The sequence below is a fragment of the Citrus clementina genome, unplaced genomic scaffold (genome assembly GCF_000493195.1).
Source record: "Citrus clementina cultivar Clemenules unplaced genomic scaffold, Citrus_clementina_v1.0 scaffold_9, whole genome shotgun sequence".
Lineage (NCBI taxonomy): Eukaryota > Viridiplantae > Streptophyta > Magnoliopsida > Sapindales > Rutaceae > Citrus > Citrus x clementina.
Genome location: NW_006261964.1, coordinates 2,569,595 through 2,594,394, shown reverse-complemented (window position 1 = coordinate 2,594,394; position 24,800 = coordinate 2,569,595). Strand labels below are relative to the sequence as shown.

General features: G+C 33.7%; 3 protein-coding genes across 3 annotated transcripts; 1 reads left to right on the top strand and 2 right to left on the bottom strand.

Moving 5' to 3' along the window:
* Positions 1–3,290: 3,290 nt before the first annotated feature.
* LOC112096547 (polygalacturonase-like) lies at positions 3,291–4,819 on the bottom strand. The gene is made up of 4 exons (XM_024179973.1): positions 4,367–4,819; positions 3,972–4,261; positions 3,608–3,836; positions 3,291–3,509 (listed from the first exon to the last, which is right to left on the bottom strand). Exons 1-4 carry the CDS (start codon positions 4,817–4,819, stop codon positions 3,291–3,293), a joined length of 1,191 nt encoding a protein of 396 aa, XP_024035741.1.
* Positions 4,820–6,839: 2,020 nt separating this feature from the next.
* On the bottom strand, positions 6,840–8,324 carry LOC112096531 (polygalacturonase-like). The gene is made up of 4 exons (XM_024179972.1): positions 7,872–8,324; positions 7,490–7,779; positions 7,154–7,382; positions 6,840–7,058 (listed from the first exon to the last, which is right to left on the bottom strand). Exons 1-4 carry the CDS (start codon positions 8,322–8,324, stop codon positions 6,840–6,842), a joined length of 1,191 nt encoding a protein of 396 aa, XP_024035740.1.
* A 14,847-nt stretch (positions 8,325–23,171) lies between these two features.
* Positions 23,172–23,957, top strand: LOC18032256 (50S ribosomal protein L22, chloroplastic). Its single transcript, XM_024186032.1, has one exon. It carries the CDS (start codon positions 23,272–23,274, stop codon positions 23,875–23,877), a length of 606 nt encoding a protein of 201 aa, XP_024041800.1. The 5' UTR covers positions 23,172–23,271; the 3' UTR covers positions 23,878–23,957.
* Positions 23,958–24,800: the final 843 nt, after the last annotated feature.

Here is a 24,800-nt window from a genome sequence, read left to right as displayed (position 1 = left end):
AGTTCAAGAAATATGAAAGGATCTATAAATGGTAGTTGATGGAAGAAGTTGAAAAGATTTAGGTATTTATAGAGGCATGGATACGGATGTTTGGATTAGATCATAAGAAGGAATAGAGTAGTAGGTTTTAAGAAATATAAATTAATCTCAAAGAAAGCGAAGCCGAACCTAAACCCATACTAGCTAGCTCTCTTGCATGCACCCATATTTCGTAACCCCTAATGCGCAGCCAAATTACGCAGTAACAATAATCTATAGGAAGAGGGAAAAATAGACGCATCGTTAATTTATTAGAATTTAAAACCTAAATAAATCAATGCTTGGTTTTTACGTGACTACAAAACAATATTATGCTTTTAAATTCACGATTAGATAGAGGAAATTTGACGTGGGGATTAATCAATTCAGGGCCTCTCTCAAGTCCGTGAATATTCAACTCTAAACTCTATTCTATCCATTGACAATTTCCTTCGTCATCAATTTTTTTTCTTTTTCCCCGCATAACTCTCTTCTTCAATCTTTAGGATAAAGTAATTTAATTAACAATAACTTAAAGCCATATAGAATCGTTGGTAATTAACTTGGTTGATGATGCCTATAAAATGGTCGCTAGCTGGTGCACCACCCTGAAAATAAAGGAAGGATGATGGTAATTAACTCAGCTAGTATAATTATATAGAGTTGGCGCAAAATCACTGTTATTACTTGTAATTAATTGTAAATTTTCCATTCTTAATTTGATGAACCAAATCTTGGTATTTTAGCTAGAGACTTGAACTTGACATTATTTGCGTCGATTGCTTTTACATTCATGAAGTGTGCTAGTGTAGTCAATTAATATTTAATTACTAGGTTAATTATTCCAAAAAAAAAAAAAACCAGCCGGTCTTGTAATATTGCGATACTGCGCGTCTACTAGCGGTAGCTTAATAGAGTCATTGCTTCAACAAACTTAAGTCTGCGTCACTCCGTCAATCGTGATCTCAGTTACCTAAATTAATAAACATTTTCTCATTTAAATTAATAAACATATTATCTCTGTTGTGTATTCAGTGAATCAAATCAAAGAGGATGAAACGACAGTGTTGACTTGCGTTTTGTGATGCTCGATAACTTCAGCAAAACGACGCACAAAGACTGCGTTTAAATAAGTAAATGAATTGCTTGTCACAACGACATACAGTCTTACCGTTTTTGGAGTTAATGAAGCACAAGCAGAACACGTGCAAACAAAAGGTTGTTAAAGAAACCGTTATTGCACATGATCCTCATGTGTGTTTCTGGAAGTGCCTCTGAGATGGTTTATAAGCTGTTATACGCAGCTGGAAAAACAGAGAGTTGTTGAGACACTGAAAGCATTGTAACGAGAGAAAGAAAGCTTGAGAGCTAGGAGTTTTCTTGTTCTTATTAAGTGCTTGATAATCTCTGTAATCGAGACTTGAGTAATATCAATAAAGCTGATGAGTTTGTTCCCCTGTGGATGTAAGTCAATGCAAATTGACCGAACCACGTTAACTAGCTGTGTTATGTGATTTCTTGTTTTCAATCCATTTCTTTGTTTGTTTCTAAACACAATCTTAGTCTTAGTTAAGTGAACATTATTTCATTAGCTTTCTAATTGGTTTGTGAGACATCTTGTTGATTCTAATCCAAGATCTTTGGGGGAGTATTCTATAAAGCTTATGTTATCAGCTTGTCAGAATCTTCAATCTCCTTTAATTCCTTCCATGGTTAAGGCACACAAGCAATTTAACTACGTGTTTGTTTCTAAGAAGTTAAAGAAATGTTGTGACCTGTCGGTGCCTAATTCAAAGAACCAATGCTCTGGGTGCTAATTGGTTCAATACAGAGATAATATTTATTATTAGAGTAATATATGAAATTAGGGTTTGAATCCCTTTCACTCAAGTAAAAAAGAGATTTAGTTTTTATTTAGTAAAAACGAGATTTAGTCATTTAGTAAAAAAGAAAATATGTAAATAAAGTGAAAGTTATTCTTTTAAAAACTTTTTTTTATAAATTGATATTTTATATATGTTTCTATGGGTGCTAATCTAATGAACATATCGTATTTTTCACTTTTATAACAACATTCCTTCACACTTTATTCAATGTATTAGATCCAACTTGTTTTAAGTCTAGATTTTTAAGCTATATCATATTATAATGTACGGAGAAGATTTTAATTAATTTCTTATTTGATAAACTGCTTAATTCAAAAGTTTAAGTTGATAGGTAAAAGTTCAACAACATAAGTTAAGACATTAAAAATTTCATGTTAGATAAATTGTTTAACCAAAATGTTTTAAGCTTACTGGTAAGGGCTCAACAACATAAACTAATACATGGGAACGAAAGTAACCATCAATCAATTTCTAATATAACATTTATTTAAGAGAGAGACAGAGAGAAGATGAAACTTTCTTTTTAAGGAGAGAAACTTATATGAGATTGTCTCACTACCTCATCATGCTGAGGTGACGAGATAGCGAATTAAGACTTTTCAATGAGACAGTCCCACAACATAAACGAAAATGTTTTAAGTTTACCGGTAAGAGCCCAATAACATAAACTAATACATTGGAACGAAAGTAACTATCAATCAATTTCTAATATAATATTTATTTAAAGAGAGAGAGAGAGAGAGAGGATGAAGCTTTCTTCTTAAGGAGAGAAGTTTGTGTGAGATTGTTCCACTACCTCATCATGCTGAGATAACGAGACAGCCCATCAAGACTTTTCAATGAGACAATCCCACATAAATGTTTCTCTTTGTTCAGTGTGGTTTGAAGCTATTAATTACAAACTATTCAGTTGAACTTGTCTTATACCATTAATTAATTGTTGAATCCTTAACCTGAAAACTTAGATATTCTAATAAAGTAAATTCTCTATCATGTTGACACAATCAAAAGTAATTTGTTCGAAACTTCGTGTTCTTTTGATATTACAATAATTAATTTATTTTAGTTTTGCCGATTGAATAATCTTTATGTATTGGATCCGTCGTCCACGTTCTAATTTTATAGGGATTTTTCGAGTATCCACGGATTAAAACCCTTTGAATCTGCCGGCACCGCTAGCCATACTAATCGTTAACTACAAGGGTTTGGGTATCGTGTGGTCATAAACAGCCTGGCTGGACCATAGTCAAATGTGTGATTTTGGATCACAAGATATTAAAATCGAGAGGAGTAATTCCAGCCAATAAAAACAGTAATTCATTAAAAAAGAATGATATGGTACATATGTTGCAAATAAATTTTGTACAATAAATTTATTTATTTAAACTATAAACAAGTATTGGGTTGAACTATGCCGAGCGCCTTCCCAATTACATTATTACAAGATGATTGAGCCACCAGCTTCAAGTAGCTTAAATTCACTTTATACAATCTTATCCCTTCACAAGGATATTTGGCACTACAATTAAATTTTATGGCAATTGGTGTAGATGATGTTCCTCGAATATTCCAATAAATGATATCACTAATTTTTACTCCTGACACCTAAAATTAAAAAAAAAAAAGGAAAAAAATTAGTGTACATACATTTTTTCTTGTATTTTTTCTTTGTTAACAAAGAAATATTTAGGAAATTTTGTTACCTGGCCAGGACAATTTAAATTATGAGGGCAGTAATTTTGGTCGATGATAATGGGATTTTGAACATTCTGCATGACAGCATCAATGAAGCGAACACCTTTTACAAATCCATTGCTGGGCCTTGCCCACGACTTTATCCTCAGACCATTTTGGGTACCAGTAAAAACCGTCTTCCAAACTGTCACATTTTGCACACCTTCCTCATCCATATCTTTACCTAGGCTTCCAATACTGCAACATCACAAGGCACCCACTTTCATGATCGATCGATCGATATGCATGATGTTAATGTATAAAAACCACGGTAGAAAGATCAAATTAAGAATTAATGTATATATAGCTATGGCTTTGTACACTCACACTCACCTAATGCCATGACCAGGGCCGCATGTGACGCGTTCAATCCACAAGTTGTAGGTGCCACGGCCAATGGAAATGCAATCATCCCCAGTTTTGATTGAGGAGCTCCTAATCTTCACATTTCTAGATTGCTGGATGTGTATACCATCTGTGTTTGGGCTGTCGCCTGCAGCTATGATCTTCGCTCCTTCAACGAGCACGTCCTGGCAACGATTGATCACAATGTGGTACATCTGGCTGTTTAATGACAAGAGCCCCTTGATGCTGACGTTGTTGGAGTTGGTAATGCTCAATGTCTGCATTCACACACACAACAAATTAAACATTTGTAGGTTGCTGAAGGTGAGACAAAATTCTTCATAGAAAATGATAGTTGAAGAAAAAATAGCTATATGTATTACCGTGGCTCCGTTGGGACAGGTAGTGCCTGCGGCGGCCTTGCAAGCCCACAACGAAGTTCCCTTGGCATCGAGTGCCCCACCAATGATGGAAACACCGCTGACTCCTTCAAAGCTAAGCCAATTGTCAGCTTGACCCAGCACACGGTAATCCGCTGGAGCCACAAGGGTTCCATCAATCTGGAAAGTAATATCTGAGCTTTGGCATTCACCTTTGAATGCCACTGAGCCTAGCAGATACCTTCCTTTTGGTACATATATTATTGTTGATTCGTTGGAGGCACAAGCTGCAGCCCATGCTTTGGCAAATGCTTCTGTGGAATCTATCACACCATTGCCTTTGGCTCCGAACCTTAGCACGTTATAAACCGATGATGTTGCTGCTGATGGGTTTAAATTATTAGAGACAGTGAAAAGAAATATGGAAAAAATAAGACTGATTAAGAACTTAGCCATTTTTGTTGAATGTAGGAGGAAAATTAATCAAGTGATCGATATAAGTTCGAGAAAGATTTGATATAAGGATCGATGAGTCGTAATTGATGGGAATTAAGTTCACAAGATTAAGCTATTTATAGAGGCATTGATACTGATGTCTAAATTGGATTAGATAAGAAGGAATAATGTAGGTTTCAAGAAATTAAACTGAAACTCAAAGAAATTAAGCTGTTGCGAAGCTAGAAGCCAGCTAGCTGGCTCTCCTACCGTCATACGTGTACCTATGTTACGTAACTCCTAATGCGCAGCCTAGCGATAGCTCATATCTCCGGTTTGATCTTAAAATGGGTTACTAAAATATTATTGACGATGCTGACAATTTTGTAGTTATTTGATATTTTTCAAAAATATTTTGAAGTTTTGTTACACCTCAATACTTGTTGTATTCAATTGAGATTAGGCCTAAATTTAAGTATATGATTAATGATAATAACCTTTTAAATGATCATTTTACCATTAACGTAAATGATTCATTTAGCTAGTGATGCAAGTACAGTAACGTAGTATATTTACACATGATGATTGATGAATGAACGCCCGCCCACCAATTAATTGCTTACTATTGAGTGAATTAAGAAACAATTCATCATTTGAATTTCATGATTAGTCAATCATATGTACAATCAGCAAGAGGCTGTTGACGTTGGAATTAATCAATGCCAGGGCCTCTCTCCCTCCATCCATCGGCGGTTAATTAAGACACAAGAAATTGATTAACCCTTTCTTTTGTGGTAGAGAAGAAGGCAATAAAGTAATGCTCTCTTAATTTTATAAAGGTCGTTCCGGTACTTTGGTCAATCGGGGCAGAGCCATTTTGATCAATTGCTGCGGTTGTTCTATTTTATTCATTTTTTCCTTATGTGACAATTTTCCTTCTGTATATACATACATCCCTTATAAATTCACTTGACCAATCAGATGCGTGGTATCTTCTAGATTTCGTTTTACCTTTTCAAAATACCTGATTTTCCCGCCTCACGAGGATCGATTTAAGACTTTGTTGAATAATTACTTAATAAGATGACTTGAAATTGAAGAACCAAACATAAAATAAATAAAGAATCACCAAATCCAAGATTCCCGATAAACTGGAAACTCCCTGGAAGCTATCCTCATAGCCGAGTAACTTAATAGCTTTATTATGAGCCTAAAAAAATAGCAGAATTTGGCAAAACTTCAATAAAATTCACCGTTAATAATCGAGTTTGATGGTTTTGTCACCGGTTTTGAAATTGCACACAACCTTCTGAGACTATCTGATTTACCTCACAGAATTAATGTTGACTGTTGATTCAATTAAATTTCATTTTACCTGCACATATGGCCATGTATTAATTAAGGTAATAATTAAGACGACTGGTAGTGCACATATGATAAAAGTTAAGGACGTCACAGACACATTTGACAAGATTGAAAACAATTATACTACACATATAAAGATATAATGAAAAATTATGATCATTACGTGCATGTAAATATGGAAAACGAATCCTAAACTATAGTTCGCTTGTTCATTCTATTATGTATATTTGCAATAATTAGATTGGCATGACAAACTTGTTGTTGTTTTTTTTCAGTTGATTAATGCCATTGTAGAGTTGTTTGGTTTTCTCATTTTATTTATTTCAGCATCAAGAAGACACCATATAATGACGAGTGAGGAACGTCGATGTATATAATTTTAGTTAAATGAATGTAACGCACCACTGAAATTATATACTCTTCTCGATTAATTGTTTGGCATTGTTTCATCTCTTTATCAATGTATTCATTTAGTTGGTGCTTGGAATAAGTATTAAATCTGTATGTTGCGACATCTTTGTACCGTAAAAAGCCTGCTGGCTGAACAATAACATGTCGAAGGGATCAAAAATTACTTTAATCAAGAAAAGCATCAGATAATAAAAAGCAACTCATTGAAATGAAATAATGCTTGTGTTACAAATAAGTAATGTACAACAAATTTTTGTTTAGTTAATTACAAACAACTATTTGGTTGAACCAAGCCTAATGCCTCCCCAATTACATTATTACAAGATGATTTAGCCTCTTGTTTCAAGTGCCTCAAATGTACATTATGTAGTCTTATCCCTTTGCAAGGGTATTTGCTGCTACAATCAAACTTTATAGCGATTGGTGTTGCAGATGTTCCTCGAATATCTTGATAAATGACATCGCTGATTTTTACTCCTGATATCTAATTAGAATAAAAGAAATAGATATTACAATAATACTCTTTATATTTATTTTTTTTATTTTTTTATCAAATAATCATTTAGAGAATTTCCGTACCTGACCAGGACAATTTAAATTGTGAGGGCAGTAGTTTTGGTCAATAATAATGGGATGTTGAACATTTTGCATAAGAGCATCAATGAAACGAATGCCTTGTACAAATCCATTGCTGGGCCTGGCCCAGGACTTTATTCTAAGCCCATTTGTGGTACCTGTAAAAACTGTCTTGAAAACTGTGACATTTTGCACCCCTTCCTCATCCAAATCCTTAGCTAGGCTCCCAATGCTGCAAATCAAAAGGCACATCGGTATCCATGAAGTTAATATGTACCCTAGTAATAAGGAAACCAAAGTAATCAAAATAATAACGTAAATGTGTCTTGTAAAACCAACCTAATGCCATGACCAGGGCCGCATGTGACACGTTCAATCCACAAGTTGTTGGTGCCAGGGCCAATGGAAATGCAATCATCCCCAGTTTTGATTGAGGAGCTCTTGATAATCACATTTCTCGATTGCTGGACGTGTATACCGTCCGTGTTTGGGCTGTCGCCGGCAGCTATGATCTTAGCTCCTTCAACGAGCACGTCCTGGCAACGATTGATCACAATGTGATACATCTGGCTGTTTAATGACAAGAGTCCGTTGATCCTGATGTTGTTGGATTTGGTAATGCTCAAGGTCTGCACCCACAAAGGCATATATTAGCTAGTTTACTAAATTGTCATGACATTATGAGGTTAAGGAAAAGTTAATAATGTAAAATATATAATACCGTGGCTCCATTGGGACAATTAGAGCCTGCTGCGGTCTTACAAGCCCACAACGAAGTTCCCTTGGCATCAAGTGCTCCACCGATGATGGAAACATGGCTAACACCTTCAAAGCTAAGCCAATTGTTGGCTTGACCCAGTACGCGGTAATCTGTTGGAGCCACTAGTGTTCCGTTAATCAGGAAAGTAATAGACGGGCTTTTGCATTCGCCTCTGAAGGCCACGGAGCCAAGCAAATATCTTCCTTTTGGTACATATATTGTGGCTGATTCGTTGGAGGCACAAGCTGCAGCCCATGCTTTGGCAAATGCCTGCGTGGAGTCCGTGATACCATTCCCTTTGGCTCCACATCTTAGTACGTTGTAGATTGTTGATGTTGCAGATGAGTGGAGTAAGTTATTGGTACCGAGAACAAGAAGAAATGCATAAAGAAGAGTACTGAAGAACTTATCCATTTTTTTCTGAGATTAAAAATATTGGAGGGAATTTAAGTGATGAATAAGAAGAGAGATGATTCAGATGATGGTATTTAGCTAGCTTTGGAATAAGTTCAAGAAATGTCTAAGCATATATCGATGAGTTTGTATTGAATGTGAAAAAGATTGAAAGATTTAGCTATTTAAAGAGGCATCGATGCAGATTTTTGGATTAGATAGGCATAAATAGTGTAGGTTTTAAGAAATCTAATTGAAACTCAAAGAAATCAACGCTGGAGCTAAAGCCTAGGCAGCTAGCTAGAAAGCTCTCATACTTGTCCCAGTATTAGGTAATTAACTCTTAATCCACAGCCTTATTACTAGCATAATTAATATTATTATATATGGAAAACATAGGGCCAGATTATAGCTTGGTTAATTAATTTGTGTGGTTGGTATTTTGCTAGGGCATCATAAAGTGAAAAATAGTGGACGAGCACATCCACTGATAACAATGATAATGATGCAAAGAAATTTTTGAAACACATAACATGATTTTATTTGATAGTACTATTAGAATCATCCCATTTATTTATTTTTTCCTTTGTCAAGAAACACTCAATTATATCTGTTTCAGTTATTGAATAACATTTCGAAACACTTTACCAAGAGAAAATAAAAAGTTCTGTTCTAATAATTAAGACTATACAGTATTTTGTAACAACGATAGTACTGTAATCTAGCCTTCTTTACATTTGACCATTCGACCGTTAATTTTGAAGACTTATTTAGCCAACAAATTAATTAATTGCGTAGTATTTAGTTAATCAGAAAATAATTCATTATTTCCATGGTTATCCGATTATGTATATGTACATCCAATAAGCTAGGCCGTTAACGTGGGAGTTAATCAATTCAGGGCCTCTCTTAATTCTGAATTATATATTACTTTTCTGACTATTGACAACCTGCCTTCATCTTTACGGTGTTTTTAATTTATTTTTTCTTTTTCCCTCTTCTTTTCTCTTTAATTGATTAATCTCTCCTAATTCGTTTACTCTAACTCATTCTTGTGATTTTGTTATTGAGTTGTGCATTTAATCAGAGAATTACAACTTGTGATGGCAGATAATTCGGCTGTCTTAAATTAATTATATTGAACCAAATCGTCTTTTAATTTGGCAATACCAGAAACCGATTGCTTTTACTTTGATTGAAGTTTAGTGAATTAAAATGTTATAATTAGTACTCAATTTTGTACTTGGTTTAATTACAAATCAATTGAGGCGATTAAGTTTGTTTACATGATGTGCTTTGAACCTCCCATCCATGTTAATGATATTATATTGCAGCTTGCAGGTCAACTAGTAGCTTGTTAGAGGGACATTACTTCAACAAAACTCAAGTCGCCGTAGTATAACTAAATTAATCAACATTATTCCTTCCACGGTTACTTAAGAAACAATTAAGTTGAACGAATGTTTTTTCGTAGCTAGCCAAAAGTTAAGTTAACATAACATTAGCTTCTGATCATGGTCATTTTGCAATTGCCGTTAGCGATCGATCATTGTTATTTTGGTGAATTGCTGCTGTCCAAAGTCGTCGTAGTTATAATTACTTGAGAGAGTATTGCTAACAATTCCAAAAATTTTATCCCAAATCATTTAAGATGATTTTTTAGGATAAATTTTAGTTGAACATTATTAATCGTTTATTTTTTTTAATGTGTTTAGGTATCCAAGTTAAAATATTAGGCTATTGGATGAAAAGACATATCCTACTTGTAAGTCTCAAGAGGGTTTATTGTATAAATTAATGTGAGACACAACTTAACAATTCTTCCTTGGATGAGAAGCCACTATTGAACCCTGCTCCTTTCATCTGACACATGCAAATTGTTCCATCACCGCATTCTAGCTGTTAAGGTCTAGCTCTAATATCATTTATTGAGGAGTTGAGTCTAAGAATTCTTAACATTCAATCTAAAAGACTAACTTATTAAGTGGAAAATTCTATATATCTTACTTTTAAGCTCAAATTTGTCGTATTAATTTACTAGCTAACACAATTCTACATTTTACTTTTCAAGTTTCATTTTAATTTGAACCAGTTATTTCTCAATTCTACAGAGTTTGCACTTCAGGGTGGGCCTATAGCATCTTAAGAAATATTAAATTAAATAATAAGAAGAAGGCGGCATCACAAACTTGCATCGAAACCTCTTTGGAGCGATTACAGTAATTCTCTTATTCGCAGAGGAAGATTTCTTGGTGAGTGATCACTTCTTTCAATTAATTTCTATCAGGCAGTGAACGAAGAAGCACGATAAATTTTTTCGTTTGTTCACATTTTGTAACGCCTTTGATTGTTAGATGGATCTTTTTTTTTATTTTTCTAATTTTACATTTCTTTGTTATAAGGTCGTGCAAAGTTTTATGGAAACTTTAAGATTATTATTTTTTAATTGTATGACACTACTACTCAAATTACAATTCATTTAGATGAGATTATAACTGATATTTACAATCAGACAATTATTGGGATTAATTTACATTAAATCTTATATAACACTGTCAAAAAATTTTTGAATTAAATGAGACTACAACTCGTACTACAATTAATATTTACAATCGGATAATTACTTGAACTAGTTTACATTTTTTTTAATACAGGAATAGTTTATATTAAATTTTATATAACACTGCCAAAATTTTTTAATACTCGAGGGATGTCAACTCCACTCACATTTTTAAATAGAGAAAATTACATTCACTCAAATTTAAAAAAAGAATTAAACCCATCATAATACTTTTGTGAGGATTTGAACCACACCATCACAATTGTGTGGGAGTGACTCTTTGGCCGAGTGGGAATAAAAACTTTAAGAGTGAAATTGAATTTTTCTTTTCTTTTTTTTTCCCCGAAACAGAAAATTAGTAGATGGTGAAGGGCAGTGTTTGTCCGCAAACATCCAACCAATTAAAATGTTCAACGTTTTTAGCTCCTCTGGCTGTCCACCAAAACAAGCTTCGTAAATCTAAAACCAAAGCCATCACCCTCGAAAATGAACCAAAAAATAAGCTCTCAAATCCGACCGGATTCCACCCATCTCAGCTTATCCTCCTTCCTTAACCGACCCGTTTGGACTCCGCCACAACAACAACCACAACCGCGCAGCTTTTCCCACCAAAATCATCACCTAAACCGCCAAAGCACCCACTGGGCACTATATCTAAACAAGAAACAAACTGAACTCTATCGTCTGCATGCTTCCACTAAACTGAAAAAGTAGCCGCTCATTGCTCAGATCTTGCTCGCTAATATTGTTGTTGCATCGTCGAATGCCAGCCTTCTTCCAGAAACACTTCGTCCATTTTTTCAGCTTCATGTTAACTGCATTATTGCGTACGTACATTTTATTACTCTACACACCTTCTTCGATTTTTGATTTGTATTTAGACCTAGTGTATGGAGAACGAGACAAATTAATAATCAATATGATTCTATGTATTCTGTTTTGGATTTTGATCTTCCGTCCTGATATATATGACAATTAATTAAGGTAATTAACGTTATCTGCAGTTTATTTTGTTAATTAAAGAGAAGAAATTCATGCATGGGTAAAATCCATCTTAACACTTTTCATTGTGGCTGATTCTATCTTGACTGGTGTTGACTTAGCCAATCTGAATCGTCTGTAATCCTGCCCCTATTATAGCTCTATTAATAATTCAAACATCCTTTAATTTTTTTTTTCCTTTGTGGTAATTAAATATTTTCTTATTAAGAAAAATGACCTATATATATATATATATATATATATATTGGCAGTGGATGTTATGCTCTCAATCCTAGGATGTTGAAAATTAAGGACGACTAAACTGCTAAAAACTAAAATTATTTGAGTAATAAATTTTTTTTACAAAAGTAAAAAACTTTATTGATATTTTATAATAGAGACGATGTAACACTCACTGCTTACACTTTTTATTTCTCTCTTATTCTTGACTTCACACTTAATGCCTATAATTAAGCTCTATTTATAGTATCCTAAAACTAATACAAACCACTCAAGTATTAAATTATAAAAAATCAACAACCGCATTTTACAAATATCTCCAAATATTCAAGAGATTTTAAAATTTAGATATTTCTACTTTTATTAGATATTTTTTTGGATTAGAAGCATCTCTCATTCTCTACATAATTCATGAAACTTCTATGGATTGAACTTTGAAATTGGGCTTGGACAAGTGTATTGGATTGTACCATGAAATGGGCGTTGGACTTTTAACCCAGGACCTTTGGCGCTTGTAGCAAAAATTACGACCAGGGCTATGGTTGCTGAAATCATAGAGTTCACTTGCTAGGTTTCTGATGAGAATGACAACGAGTTCATGTACGGCCTAAGCTTCTCATTATTCGCAGTCATTGCTACTGTAATTTAATAATTGATGCTTCTTTCCTGGTCAATTGATATATATCTATTGGAGGTAAATTTGTCTTAATTAAGTGAACATATGTCAATTTTACTTATGAGAATTAGTTTTCGCAGATGTTCAAGTTCAACCCAGCTCTTGTTTCTTCTGTACTTCTTCCTAGTCTCAAAATTTTCTATCAAGCTGAAAAGCTGCTGAAGGCTTTGATGATCTGATGACTATATAGCGATGATCACGGTACCTTTTATTGAAACTTCTAAGGATGATTTCAGTAGACAAGTATTGATGATCACAGCATCAGCTGATCTTTATAAAGATCGGAATATAGTAAATTGAGATCATAACATTTACATTAGGGCAGCACAATGTTCATTTATTCATGAGATTAAAGATTAAGATAAGTATTGAGACTGACGCTCAAAGATGTTAAAAGCAGAAAACGTTTTAACTTAACAGGACTTTAATAGTGTACTCTTAGTATTGCGAAGAGGTCATGGGTTAAAATCTAGACAATAACTAAAAAATAAAAATCTATATATACTATATGATCAACGACTGAGATCTGGTGCTGAATTGATTTTTTTAATTAATTAAATCTTAATCTATATATGTACAAGTAATAGAAAATTATGAAGAGAACAACAAATATTAAAAAGTTGAGCATTAACTCCAATCCATATGATCACAAGCTTGGATTACACACAAAAGGTCGCAGTGCCTATAACTAAATTGATCAAATCTTTCCGAGATTTACTCGGACATGAAGTAAATTATTATCAGACCGTGCACCAGAACAGTCGATAGAAACCCTAAAAAAGAGAAACCCTTCACAAATTGAAGGCTTCTTCTTGTGCTTTCTCTTCACCATCATCGATCACTTCCTCAAAGCCCCTAAAAGTAAATAAAGAACCGACAATAATGATATCAAATCGGACCGGAATTAATCCGGCCATCTCAGTTCCATTTCACCCCATCACATCTCCTTCTTGGCCATGCTCCGTTTTCAAGGCAGATCTTGCTCTCCCAGCGGCCTGGTTTCACCACAAGAGCCTCTCTCTTCTGCCATCACCAAAACCCTAAAACTTTCCCCGCAAGTTTTCCCCAGAAAATCATAACCTCCATCCAAGAGCGAAAATCATCAACCAACCCTGCTGCCACACATGTCACCGTCAAAGATGAAGTGGTCTTAAGCAGAAATGAAAAGAAAAAACGAGATAAGGCGTTGAGATTGAATTTTATAAAGAAAGTATATATTTATTTAGGTTCTCAGTTCTGGTTCACTGGTCTTGTTTACACGGTATTTAAGATCGCAGGCCACACCCCAAATCCAGCGCTATCATTCAGCGCCAGCGGCTCCTCAGTTGTCCTGCTTGCTCTTGGGTTTTGTATGTAATTGCTAACCGTATCTGTTTGGTCTTTAGATAATCTCATTGCTTTTCTAATTTTATTGTATATTAGTTTGTTGAAGGTGTTAACCTTTCGCTTATCGTGGTTTCCCTTTGTTGAGTACATAAAGGCACCAGGTCGGCCATGCTACTGGTTCCGCCCCGGCACGGATCGTTTCAGCTATATGGTACGAGCAGAACACGAGGTTAAACAGGAGCCGACCCGAGATGAATGCGACCAGGAAAACATACCGACCAGAATTATACGCCGAGCCGATACTCATCCCCAGGAAAGCGGGAACACGATCTCACAAAATCGCGGTAGTTGCGCTTCTCCCAGAACGGTTGAAGGACACGCGAGATCCACGTTTGCCCACAATCTAACAGTTAGAGTCCCATGAGGGGCTACCACCACCCGAAAAAGGAGGGATAAGGGGCAAACGAAAAACGTGGGACAAAGGGCGGCTATAAAAGAGAAAGACATCGAAGAAGACAAGACAGAAAAAATTAAGAGAGGGAAAACGCTGCCAAATTGCAACGAGACTATTTTCTTACAGATCTCGAACAAACTTCTTGAACCCAAATTATATTGTTTTCCCGTAAACACCTTGTGCTAACTTAGGCATCGGAGGGTTTACGCCGGCAAAACCACCGGCGTCTCTGATCCATTTTTGGTGAACGCAGGTCTAGTGAAAGAAAGGAGGGTGATCCCGGCCTTAGTGGTTCGAGCAACAGTCGATAACTTAAGCGTTGGTGAAAGAATCTGGTCGGTCCAAGGACGAGCAGATCTCAGCATCAACACCCTTGGTATTATAGAGTCATAAACTCTTCCCACAACAGAATTAGTCGGAGAACACATAATTTTTCTTCTTGTTTTGTGCCATCTCGCTATACCTCGTCAGTTTGTGGGCTTGTATCCCCATAATTGACAAAATAGGTATTAATGTTACGACAACAAATACAATGTGAACTTAAATATTACATCAAAGTTTATTCGCTTTGTTTTTCTTATCAAACTTAGTTTAAATAACCTAGTACAGTCATATTTTCGAATAAATCATGTAGACAATATGATGTTTTCATGTAAATAATATCATGTCAGAGTTTGTCCCTCTATTTTTTTTTTTTTTAAATCAAACTACAGGTTAAATCATCTTGCACAGTTATAATTTTTTAGCCTCTACTGCCAGACAATCATACCTGGATTACTCACTGTTTTATTGCCGTCTCTTATCCCCTCATGTTTATCATATTTTCTAAATAGATGTAGAGGACATGTATAAATTATACAGTATAATTACATAATCTAGAGTGTTTTGATATATTGTTTTTGAAAATATAATAATATTATTTGGGTCTCACCATTCTTAATTAATTCCCGAAATCTTGGCAGATTATACTTTGTACGACTCCAAATGGAAATCCATCAACTCTATGTTTCTTGGACTTTATTCTCTGGCTACAACTGTCCTGTTTGGAAGAGACTTAGCCATTTTGAATGGTTTGTACGCTTGCCCCCATTTAAAATTTCTCATTAATTGATTAAATTTTCTTCATATATCTTGTCCTCCCAGGAAAAGCAATGCTTGCATCAGGAGCAGCAACTTTAGCCATAGTTGTTTCCGTAACAAAACTCGCTTTCTGGGAACCTGAAAAGAAACCCATGGCATTGGAATTTCGTCCATTGTTTATCATGTTGACTTTACCTGTTCAAATCATTGCTGGCTGTATCCAGGTCAGTTTTGTTTCTCAAAGTTTAACTAGATCAACTAAGTAGTCTAATTATTTAAAAAAAAAATTGAACTTTAAGTTATATTGGGGAATGTACCTCTTGGGCTCACTGTAAAGAGTTAAACCAATTGGGTTATCATTTTAGGATGGATTTTGCTATGTTACAATTAATGTAACATACACAAGCCACAAGAACCACACAAACATGTGGGTCCCATAATTTGTGTGGTTCTTGTGGCTTGTGTATGTTACATTAATTGTAACATAGGGACTCCCTTTTAGGATTAATACCTACGGGCACTTTTCTACTGAAATGAATATTTTCTAAATATGGACATGGTTGTTGTTTGTATGCAGATATGGGCGCCAGGTCCAATTTCTACTGCAATTTATCATGGAATCACTATTATTTCATTGTCAAACATTGTATTTCATCAATCTAAAAGGCTGCTGAAATTTTCTTATGAAAATGATAAAGGCTTTAACTCTGATGAGTATAAAACAAGGACATGGCTGAGCATCATTCTCCAACGCTCTACCAATTTCAACAAAGGGTTTAACCCTGATGAGTATACAGTGGCGTCCGTACAATTATTCGTGAGCATAGCTCTCCTTTTCTGGACACCACTGATGACTATAAGGGAACTGCCGGTGTACATGGTTTAAGTAGTTGCCCAGTTACATTTTTTTAATCTTTTTTTTTCCCAAACTATATAAGTCGTATTTCTCTTCATATATATATATGTCATATCAGGGCTTAATACCTTGACTAGATATGCTGTCAAGACTATATATATGACTTCTCGCGTTAGACAGACACACATTTTGGGCACTATCTCTATTTGTTGCTCGTTAACTTGTTTATCTTTTTCTTCTTATTGATCCACGGGAAGTGCAATATGGCATATAAATTATATCTGATTGGTTGAATCTTTCATAGCTAAGATTGCAACAAGTAAATGAATCTTGGATTAATTCATAATTGCAATGTTTATATACCATATGATCACCTTTGGATTGCACAAGACGTCATGAAGTGAGAAAAAAATAAAAAATAAAAAAATAACGATCTTCATTACTTAACATTTAATATCTTTAATCGAGCGCTTAAATGTTACGTGGCTACAATTACATGAAATATTTGCAAATGAATATGTTTTAAATTCATATAAAAAGAAAGATGCATTCCCTTTCTCTTGCGCTTGCACCGCTGGCTCTGGCTCCAAAACTCGACACATATTAATTTAACTAGGAAATAGAACCGCACTTCGTGCGACTTTTAAAAAATAATTTAATATTATTTTTTATTATTTTACACTTGATAAAACTGATAAAAAATATAAATTGATTTTTTTTAAAGATGACGCAGCCTTATAAAACTAATATTATTTATGAAAGTTAATTATTTTTTTATTATCAGTCGATGGTGTGAAAACACTTCTTGATGTCGAATTCTAAAAACCAGCGAGAGATTCCCCACTCTATTTATGAAAGTTAATTATTTTTTTGTTAACATTAAAAATATATATTAATGTGTATAGTTAAGTGTACACAACATTTTCATCAATAAAAATTATATCCACACTAATCAACTCTCCACTCTTCTTGGTATTAATAGACTCCCACATTTTACAAAGTCTAACCCTTATCATCCAACTATATTTATCATTTTTAACTCATGAAGAAAAGAATACTCCATGAAGCACACAATACAAAAATTTTTAATAAGTCAAAAAATAAAAACACAATAACATTTCTAAAGAAGATGTTGGTTAAATAATAAAAAAAATTCAAACATAACAAATCTTAATTACTTAATATTTATATAGTTTAAAGAAGCCAAAAGACACTAAATAAAAGGTTGCATAATTAAATATGAAATTATGACATTAAAATTAGGTCCTAATAGTATTGGTGAGGGAAGATGAAAGAACCTTCCTTCCTATATTAATTAGTTGATGTATTTTAAACCACTAAGGTTTAGTTGTTGGCTTAATAAAATAAATGAATGTTTTAAAACTATAATTAATTTATTATTAATGGTTACATATTGTTGAATTTAAATAGAAAGAAGAAGAGACATGTAATCTTTTATAATCTACTAATTATTTTCTATTTTTAATATTTTGTAATGTAATTATTTTTTAATCTCAACCAATATATTAGATTATAGAGAATATAAAAATATGAGAAATAATAATGCCACAAATCTTAACTACTTAATATTTAGAGAGTTTGAAAAAGCCAAATGGCACGAAACAAAAGGTTGCATAATTAAATATGAGATTATAGTATTAAAATTAGACCCTAATGACATTATTGAGGGAAGATGAAGGAACATTCTTTCCTATATTAATTAATTGATATATTAAGCCACTAAAGTTTAATTGTTGGCATAATAATAATTTAATGTTTGAAGACTTATAATTAATTATTATTAATGGTTACATATTATTGAATTTAAATAGAAAGAGGAAGAGACATATAATCTTTTATAATCTAATAATTATTTTTTATTTTTAATATTTTGTAATGTAATTTTTTTTTAATATCAACCAATTTATTAAATAATAGAGAATACAAGAAGATGAGAAATAGTGATATCACATCACCTTCTCTAGTCCTAACTTTATATATATATATAGATAGATAGATATAGATTTTTAATATTTTGTAATGTAATTATTTTTTAATCTCAACCAATATATTAGATAATAGAGAATATAAAAAGATGAGAAATAATGATGCCACAAATCTTAAATATTTAATGTTTATGGAGTTTGAAGAAGCCAAAATGCACTAAACAAAAGATTGAATAATTAAATATGAGATTATGACATTAAAATTAGGCTCTAATAGAATTGTTGAGGGAAGATGAAGGAACCTTCCTTCATATATTAATATTAATTAATTGATATATTTTAAGCCACTAAAATTTAATTGTTGGCATAATAAAATAAATGAATATTTCAAGACTTATAATTAATTATTATTAATGGTTACATATTGTTGAATTTAAATAGAAAAAGGAAAAGACATGTAATCATTTATAATCTAATAATTATTTTCTATTTTAATATTTTGTAATGTAATTATTTTTTAATTTCAACCAATTTATTAGATAATAGAGAATATGAGATGATGAGAAATGGTGATGCCACATCACCTCCTCAAGCCCCAACTTTATATATATATATAGATTTGTTGTCGTTGCGGATGATGTGTATAAGCTTTATTGACAGAATAAATGAGATGAAACGTGCAAAGAAGACTCAAGAACTCAATCATTTTATAAATGGGCCTTTGGTCTAGTGGGAGAGCCATTTTACTTACAATGTTGAGTGCAAGGGTTCGAGCCTCCATAAAAGTATTTATGGGGGTTATTTACAATCCTTCCTCAATTATCAAATAATTGAGTAGAGCCAGTCTATCCCTCACGAAATGTGAGTGGAGTGGACAGCCCTTGAATATTTGAAAGGGTTTGAAGAATTTGGGCAGCGCTTCAGAGGAGTACATGTCACGAAGAAGGTCCCAATTGTAAAATCTGTTTGTAAATATTAATTGTAATACCTACAGTCCTGTATAACAATATTCAAAAAAAAAGAAAAAAAGAACTCGACCATTTTTGCTGAAAACTAGAGAAATTAACTGATGGCGCTGGACAAATCGATCACAGTAGCTAAGAAGAACTTGATTTGATTATGTAATCAATTTAGTTTTTCGTTGCTATTGTGGTTCTTTTGGGTAAGAGGGCTGGGGCAGTAACCAAAGTGCGCATTATATAATCATAGATTTGTAGTCAGTGAATTTTATTAGCGTGGGGTAATGTAGATTGTGTACTGATTGATAGATAAAATAATGGATTAATTCACTTGGTAAATATTGCAATAATTGCCCAGTTATTAATTCATCAGCATGCACGCCTTGCTTGCGTCTCTTGCCATCCTAACTCTCTGATATTTATTAGTTACATGAAATATGAATTTCCTTCTATATTTTTGGTTTATATGTGATCTGCTGCCATTTTTATATGCCATCTCAGCACTCTGCAATTCAGTTCTGTGCCTGATCTTTGTTTGTGCTGCATTTTTTTTTAAACTGGCAAGCAAGCAAGCAATGTCTAATTAACAAGACAAAATCCGCAGCAAGCTTTGCTGGCTGCAATTTTGTACAAAATTGATCTCATAATAAATTTCAAAAATATATATTTTCAAACCAGTAAAAAAAACAGAAACGTAACAAGTGGTAGTACAACAGGTACTCTGTTTTCTCATAATTCACCTCAATAAATTCTGCAAATTCCAAAATCCTTCATCAAAGTTTCCATCTTTGAAGGAAAAAACTATGCTTTTTAACCAGATCTGCAACCGCATTTCACCCCTTCTCATTTCCTCTCCGGCCCATTTCCAACACCTATGTCTTTCAACATAGGCGTCAAGGCTGCTGGTCTCACTAACCAGGTAGGCCAGCTTCACTCTTAGACTTGACCCGTTTTGCAGCTTCACCCTCACTCACACCACCCGAAAAAGAATTAAAATATCACATATTGGATCCTTAATGCAACGTTGAACTTATACATGAATAATTATATGTTACACACTGTCATATAAAGTTAAACCTAATTAAAAGTAATCTATTAAGATTTTCAGTAATTTAGACTTTAATATATCTCATAAGGTGTCAACCTTTAATATGCAAATACTTAAAGATAATTTTTATTTTTATGATGGGTTGAAATAAAAATACCTAAAGATAATAGGAAAAGTTATCTATATAATTAGCTATAGTGCCCAAATCACACGTAATATTATATTCTCTTATGACATCCCATCATCTGAGAGAGTGCAGAAAATTTCCTATACATCAACAATAAGAAATATAATGTAAGCTCAGGTTTGTACGCGATTGAATATTGCGTACATTATTGGGATGTTAGGAAAATATTTAAGCAATCTAGAAGTAAACCATTGGAAAGTAGCCAAACATGTCTTGCAATATTTACAGATAATAGAGATACATGCTCACGTATTGGAGATCAGATCAGCTTGAGATTGTTGGATATACTGAATCCGATTTATTGAATGCCAAAATACCATGAAATCCACTTCGAGTTACATCCATCTTTTAGTTAGGGGTGTTGTATCCTGGAAGAGTGTTAAACAATCTCTTATAGCCTCTTTTACAATGGCAATAAAGTTCATAACATGTATAAGACATCTAATCAAGAAATATAGCTGTAAAATTTTGTTACAAGGTTATGCATAATAGATGATATTGATATACCACTCAAGTTATTTTATGTTAATAAGTCAGTAGTGCTTTATTACAATAACAATAGGAGCTCAACGAAATCAAAGCATATAATCAAATTCCTAGTTGTTAAAGAAAGAGTTCAGAGTGGGCAGTTGTCTACAAAGTACATTGGCACAAACTTCATGATTGTAGATCTACTTGCTAAGGGATTACCGTCCAAAATGTTTCATGAGCACACCACTCATATGGGTGTCATATTATTATAGGAAATTTAGTTTCACTGAGAGGTTGTTATTTTAGATGCTCGTATGATATAGACATTTTTCAGTTTATGGATATCTAAGGCTATTTTCTACATAAATAAGGTTTTGGTTTATTCATACTTTGATTTTGATATGGTTTAATATTACTAAGATTTAATGTGGACTAGTTAGAACTAGGCATGTTAAGATCATATTGGATAAAATATTTATGTTACACATCTACATCATTATCCATGTCATTCAGTTGGATTGACATAATGGCCATTAATGGGTCAAGTTACGACAGTTGTAACAAAGGCCGCTTTGATCATATATTAGTATGATTGATGGTATAGATACATTTCGATAATGACAATAAGATTGAGCTCATAAAGATATTTTCATAAAATATGATTATAAGGTTACACATATAATCCAAATGAGAGATTGTTGGATTTTTAATCCAACATTGGGATTATATGTGAATAATTATGTGTTGCAGGCTGTCATATAAGGTTAAACTCAATTAAAAGTGATCTATTAAGGTTTTCAGTAATTTGAACTTTAATGTATCTAATGGAGTGTGAACTTTTAATATATAGATACTTAAGGATAATTTCTATTTTTATGATATGTTAAAATATGAATACCTAAAAATAATAGGAACAATTATCCATATAAGTGTCCTAGGTCATATATAACATTTTATTCTCTTACGACATCTCGTCATCAGAGAATGCAGTAAGAAAGTTAAAAGATTGTCTAAGATAATTAAATTTGATGCTTCTCGCCAATATCCCCCGCTTCCAAGGACGTGGCATCATTTGTAAAACGAGCATAATGGAGAGCACTATATTTGTTGAACTTGTCAAAGTGGCTATTGTTGCACTTGGTCTAATCTTGGCTGATATAAGACTAACCCATTCATATGGTATGCATTCTTGCTCCATTTGACTAAATTTTTCATGTATTGAATGATTTCATATATATATATATGAATAATTTTGCTTGGAGCATTAATTTTAACCTTAGCTATGTCTGCAATTGTAATGGGAGTCACTTTCTACAAATTTGTTATGAAGCGCAATTACTTGAGCCCGCCCACATCTTCCCAAACAATGCCTAATTTTCTTCTCATGGCTAGCATTATCCAAGTCAGTTATCTAACCTTTTTTTACTAATGTGTTAATAATGATTTCAAATATATGGAGCGTAGAGTCACGTTTCGTTGCAATGGGGAATTGATGGGTAATATATATCTAAATTTAATTACGTGTGACAAATTGCAGATTGTCACCCCATGTCCTATTACATCTGCAATTGAAATGGGACTTTGTGTTGAGATATTCTCAATGTTTCTGGTGTGTCACAGCTGGACCGTCTTGAAGCCTTATGATTAAGATGCTTGCTAGTCCCATTATGTGCTATACGAAGGTCTCTGGGATGCCGTCCAGCTTCTTTATAAGCTCAATTTGAGTCTATATTTATGCTATTAGTTAAATAGAGCTAGCTAAGTTACTGCATTGGCAGATTATATACGTATTTTGGTACTAAAAACACATAGGTTCCTTTAGTTTTCTTCAGATCAATTTCACATTGATAATTCTTGCTTTCTTCACTAGTGCGAAGATAGAAGTTTAGTATCGAGAATGGGAATGGGGTAGAAGCTTAGGAGAATATAGTCCCCTTTCTGGCTATCCATATATTTAAATTACAAAGGACGTTATTGACCAAAAAAAAAAAAAAAGATTTTTGGGAACCACCAGTTTAATTCATTTTTCTACAAACCCCAAGGACTTAAATGTAAATATAACTATTGTAAGGTTGAGACTTGGATTCTCGGCTAACGTGATCCTTGCGCTCAGCCGCTCATCGTTTCGCATTAAATTACCATAAGAAAAAGAGGGGGCAAAAAAAAAACAGAAAAAACCGTAAAATGATGATATCCAGCACGACTCGTATCCTCCTCCCCTCTCCGCCGCCAACATGTTTGGCCACCAGGCAACTGGGTCACAACCCATTAATTCTCCGGTGGGATCAGGCTGGTTTTACTTCAAGAACAGATTTTTCTCGCAAACTTTCTCACACCCACAATGAAATTTTTAATTCCAAGAAAATAATCAGCAGTGCCCAAAAGAGAGGAATATCGCCGCCGAACAACAGAAACAAGACCAACAAGAAGGCAGAAGTGTCTGCTTCAGCTCGATATCTGCACATGTCTGCTCACAAAGTCCGAAGGGTAATTGATCAGATTCGCGGACGTTCTTACGAGGAGACGCTTATGATACTGGAGCTCATGCCTTATCGGGCCTGTTATCCCATTTTCAAACTGATTTATTCTGCGGCGGCAAATGGTGTTCACAATATGGGCTTCAACGAGGCCAGTTTAGTCATCGTCAAAGCGGAAGTGAACGAGGCTTCTTCTGCTAAAAGACCGAGACCTAAAGCTCAAGGGAGGGTTCATATGATCAAAAGACCCACTTGTCATATCACTGTTGTGTTAAGAGACATGTCTTTAGATGATGAATATGCGGTTTCCTAATTACAGATTTCACTTGTATTTCAAGTTTGCTTAGTTATCTTTTGCTGTTTTTCTAATGAGTAACGTCCCGTTCTTTGTTTTTTTTTTTTTTTAAATTTTTTTTTATTCATTCCAAAAAAAAGGAAAGAGTATAAATATAGAAGCAGGTCGGAAGCTAACTTCAATTGAATATAATTGTTTGCGGGTGCTGATTTGATTGACTCTTTTTGGTAAATTTTGTCCTTGATAATCGGCACTTAATATGTTTGATGAAAAACCTGAAAGAACTGCCGAGGTCAATGCCAACCAACGAGTCTTCATTAAATTCATAAGATAGATTTAATTGTGCCAAGTGGTTACTCAAAGTAAAACACTGGATTCACGAATAAGAGAAAAGACAAAAACTAGAGTTATTGGAGAAATTGAACCGAGGCTTTTTTTCTTGCTATATTTACATTTTCTTTAAGTTCAGTTATAACCTAAGGTCTATTCAAATTAACCATAATTACTTCCTATTGCCTGATGTGATATTCAATGGTCGTGACAGGAATGATCTTGCTCCCAACATTAATTCCAATCTAAGCAATGTTTGTTCTATTAAGGTTCAGTGCTACCTTCGAGGTTGTTGTGCAGGACGGGGACTTGAGCTGTTTTGAACCATCCAAGTACTCCTCTCTATGACCACGGCCATCCTTGCTGATTTTCTCCAGGTCAGTTGTCTTACTTTTCCGGGCAATTATAGCTGTAACTTGTTGTTAGACTCTCTTGTTTTAAGAACAATTTACAATATGAAATGAAAATCTTAGTTGCGTCATAAGTAATCATCTACATGCCAATGCATACCTATGTATCTTTTTGTGATGGGGTAGTACATGTTGCTAGTAATGTATACCACATATAATTATGTTCCTCTGCAATTAATTATGTGCATTATTATGCAGATT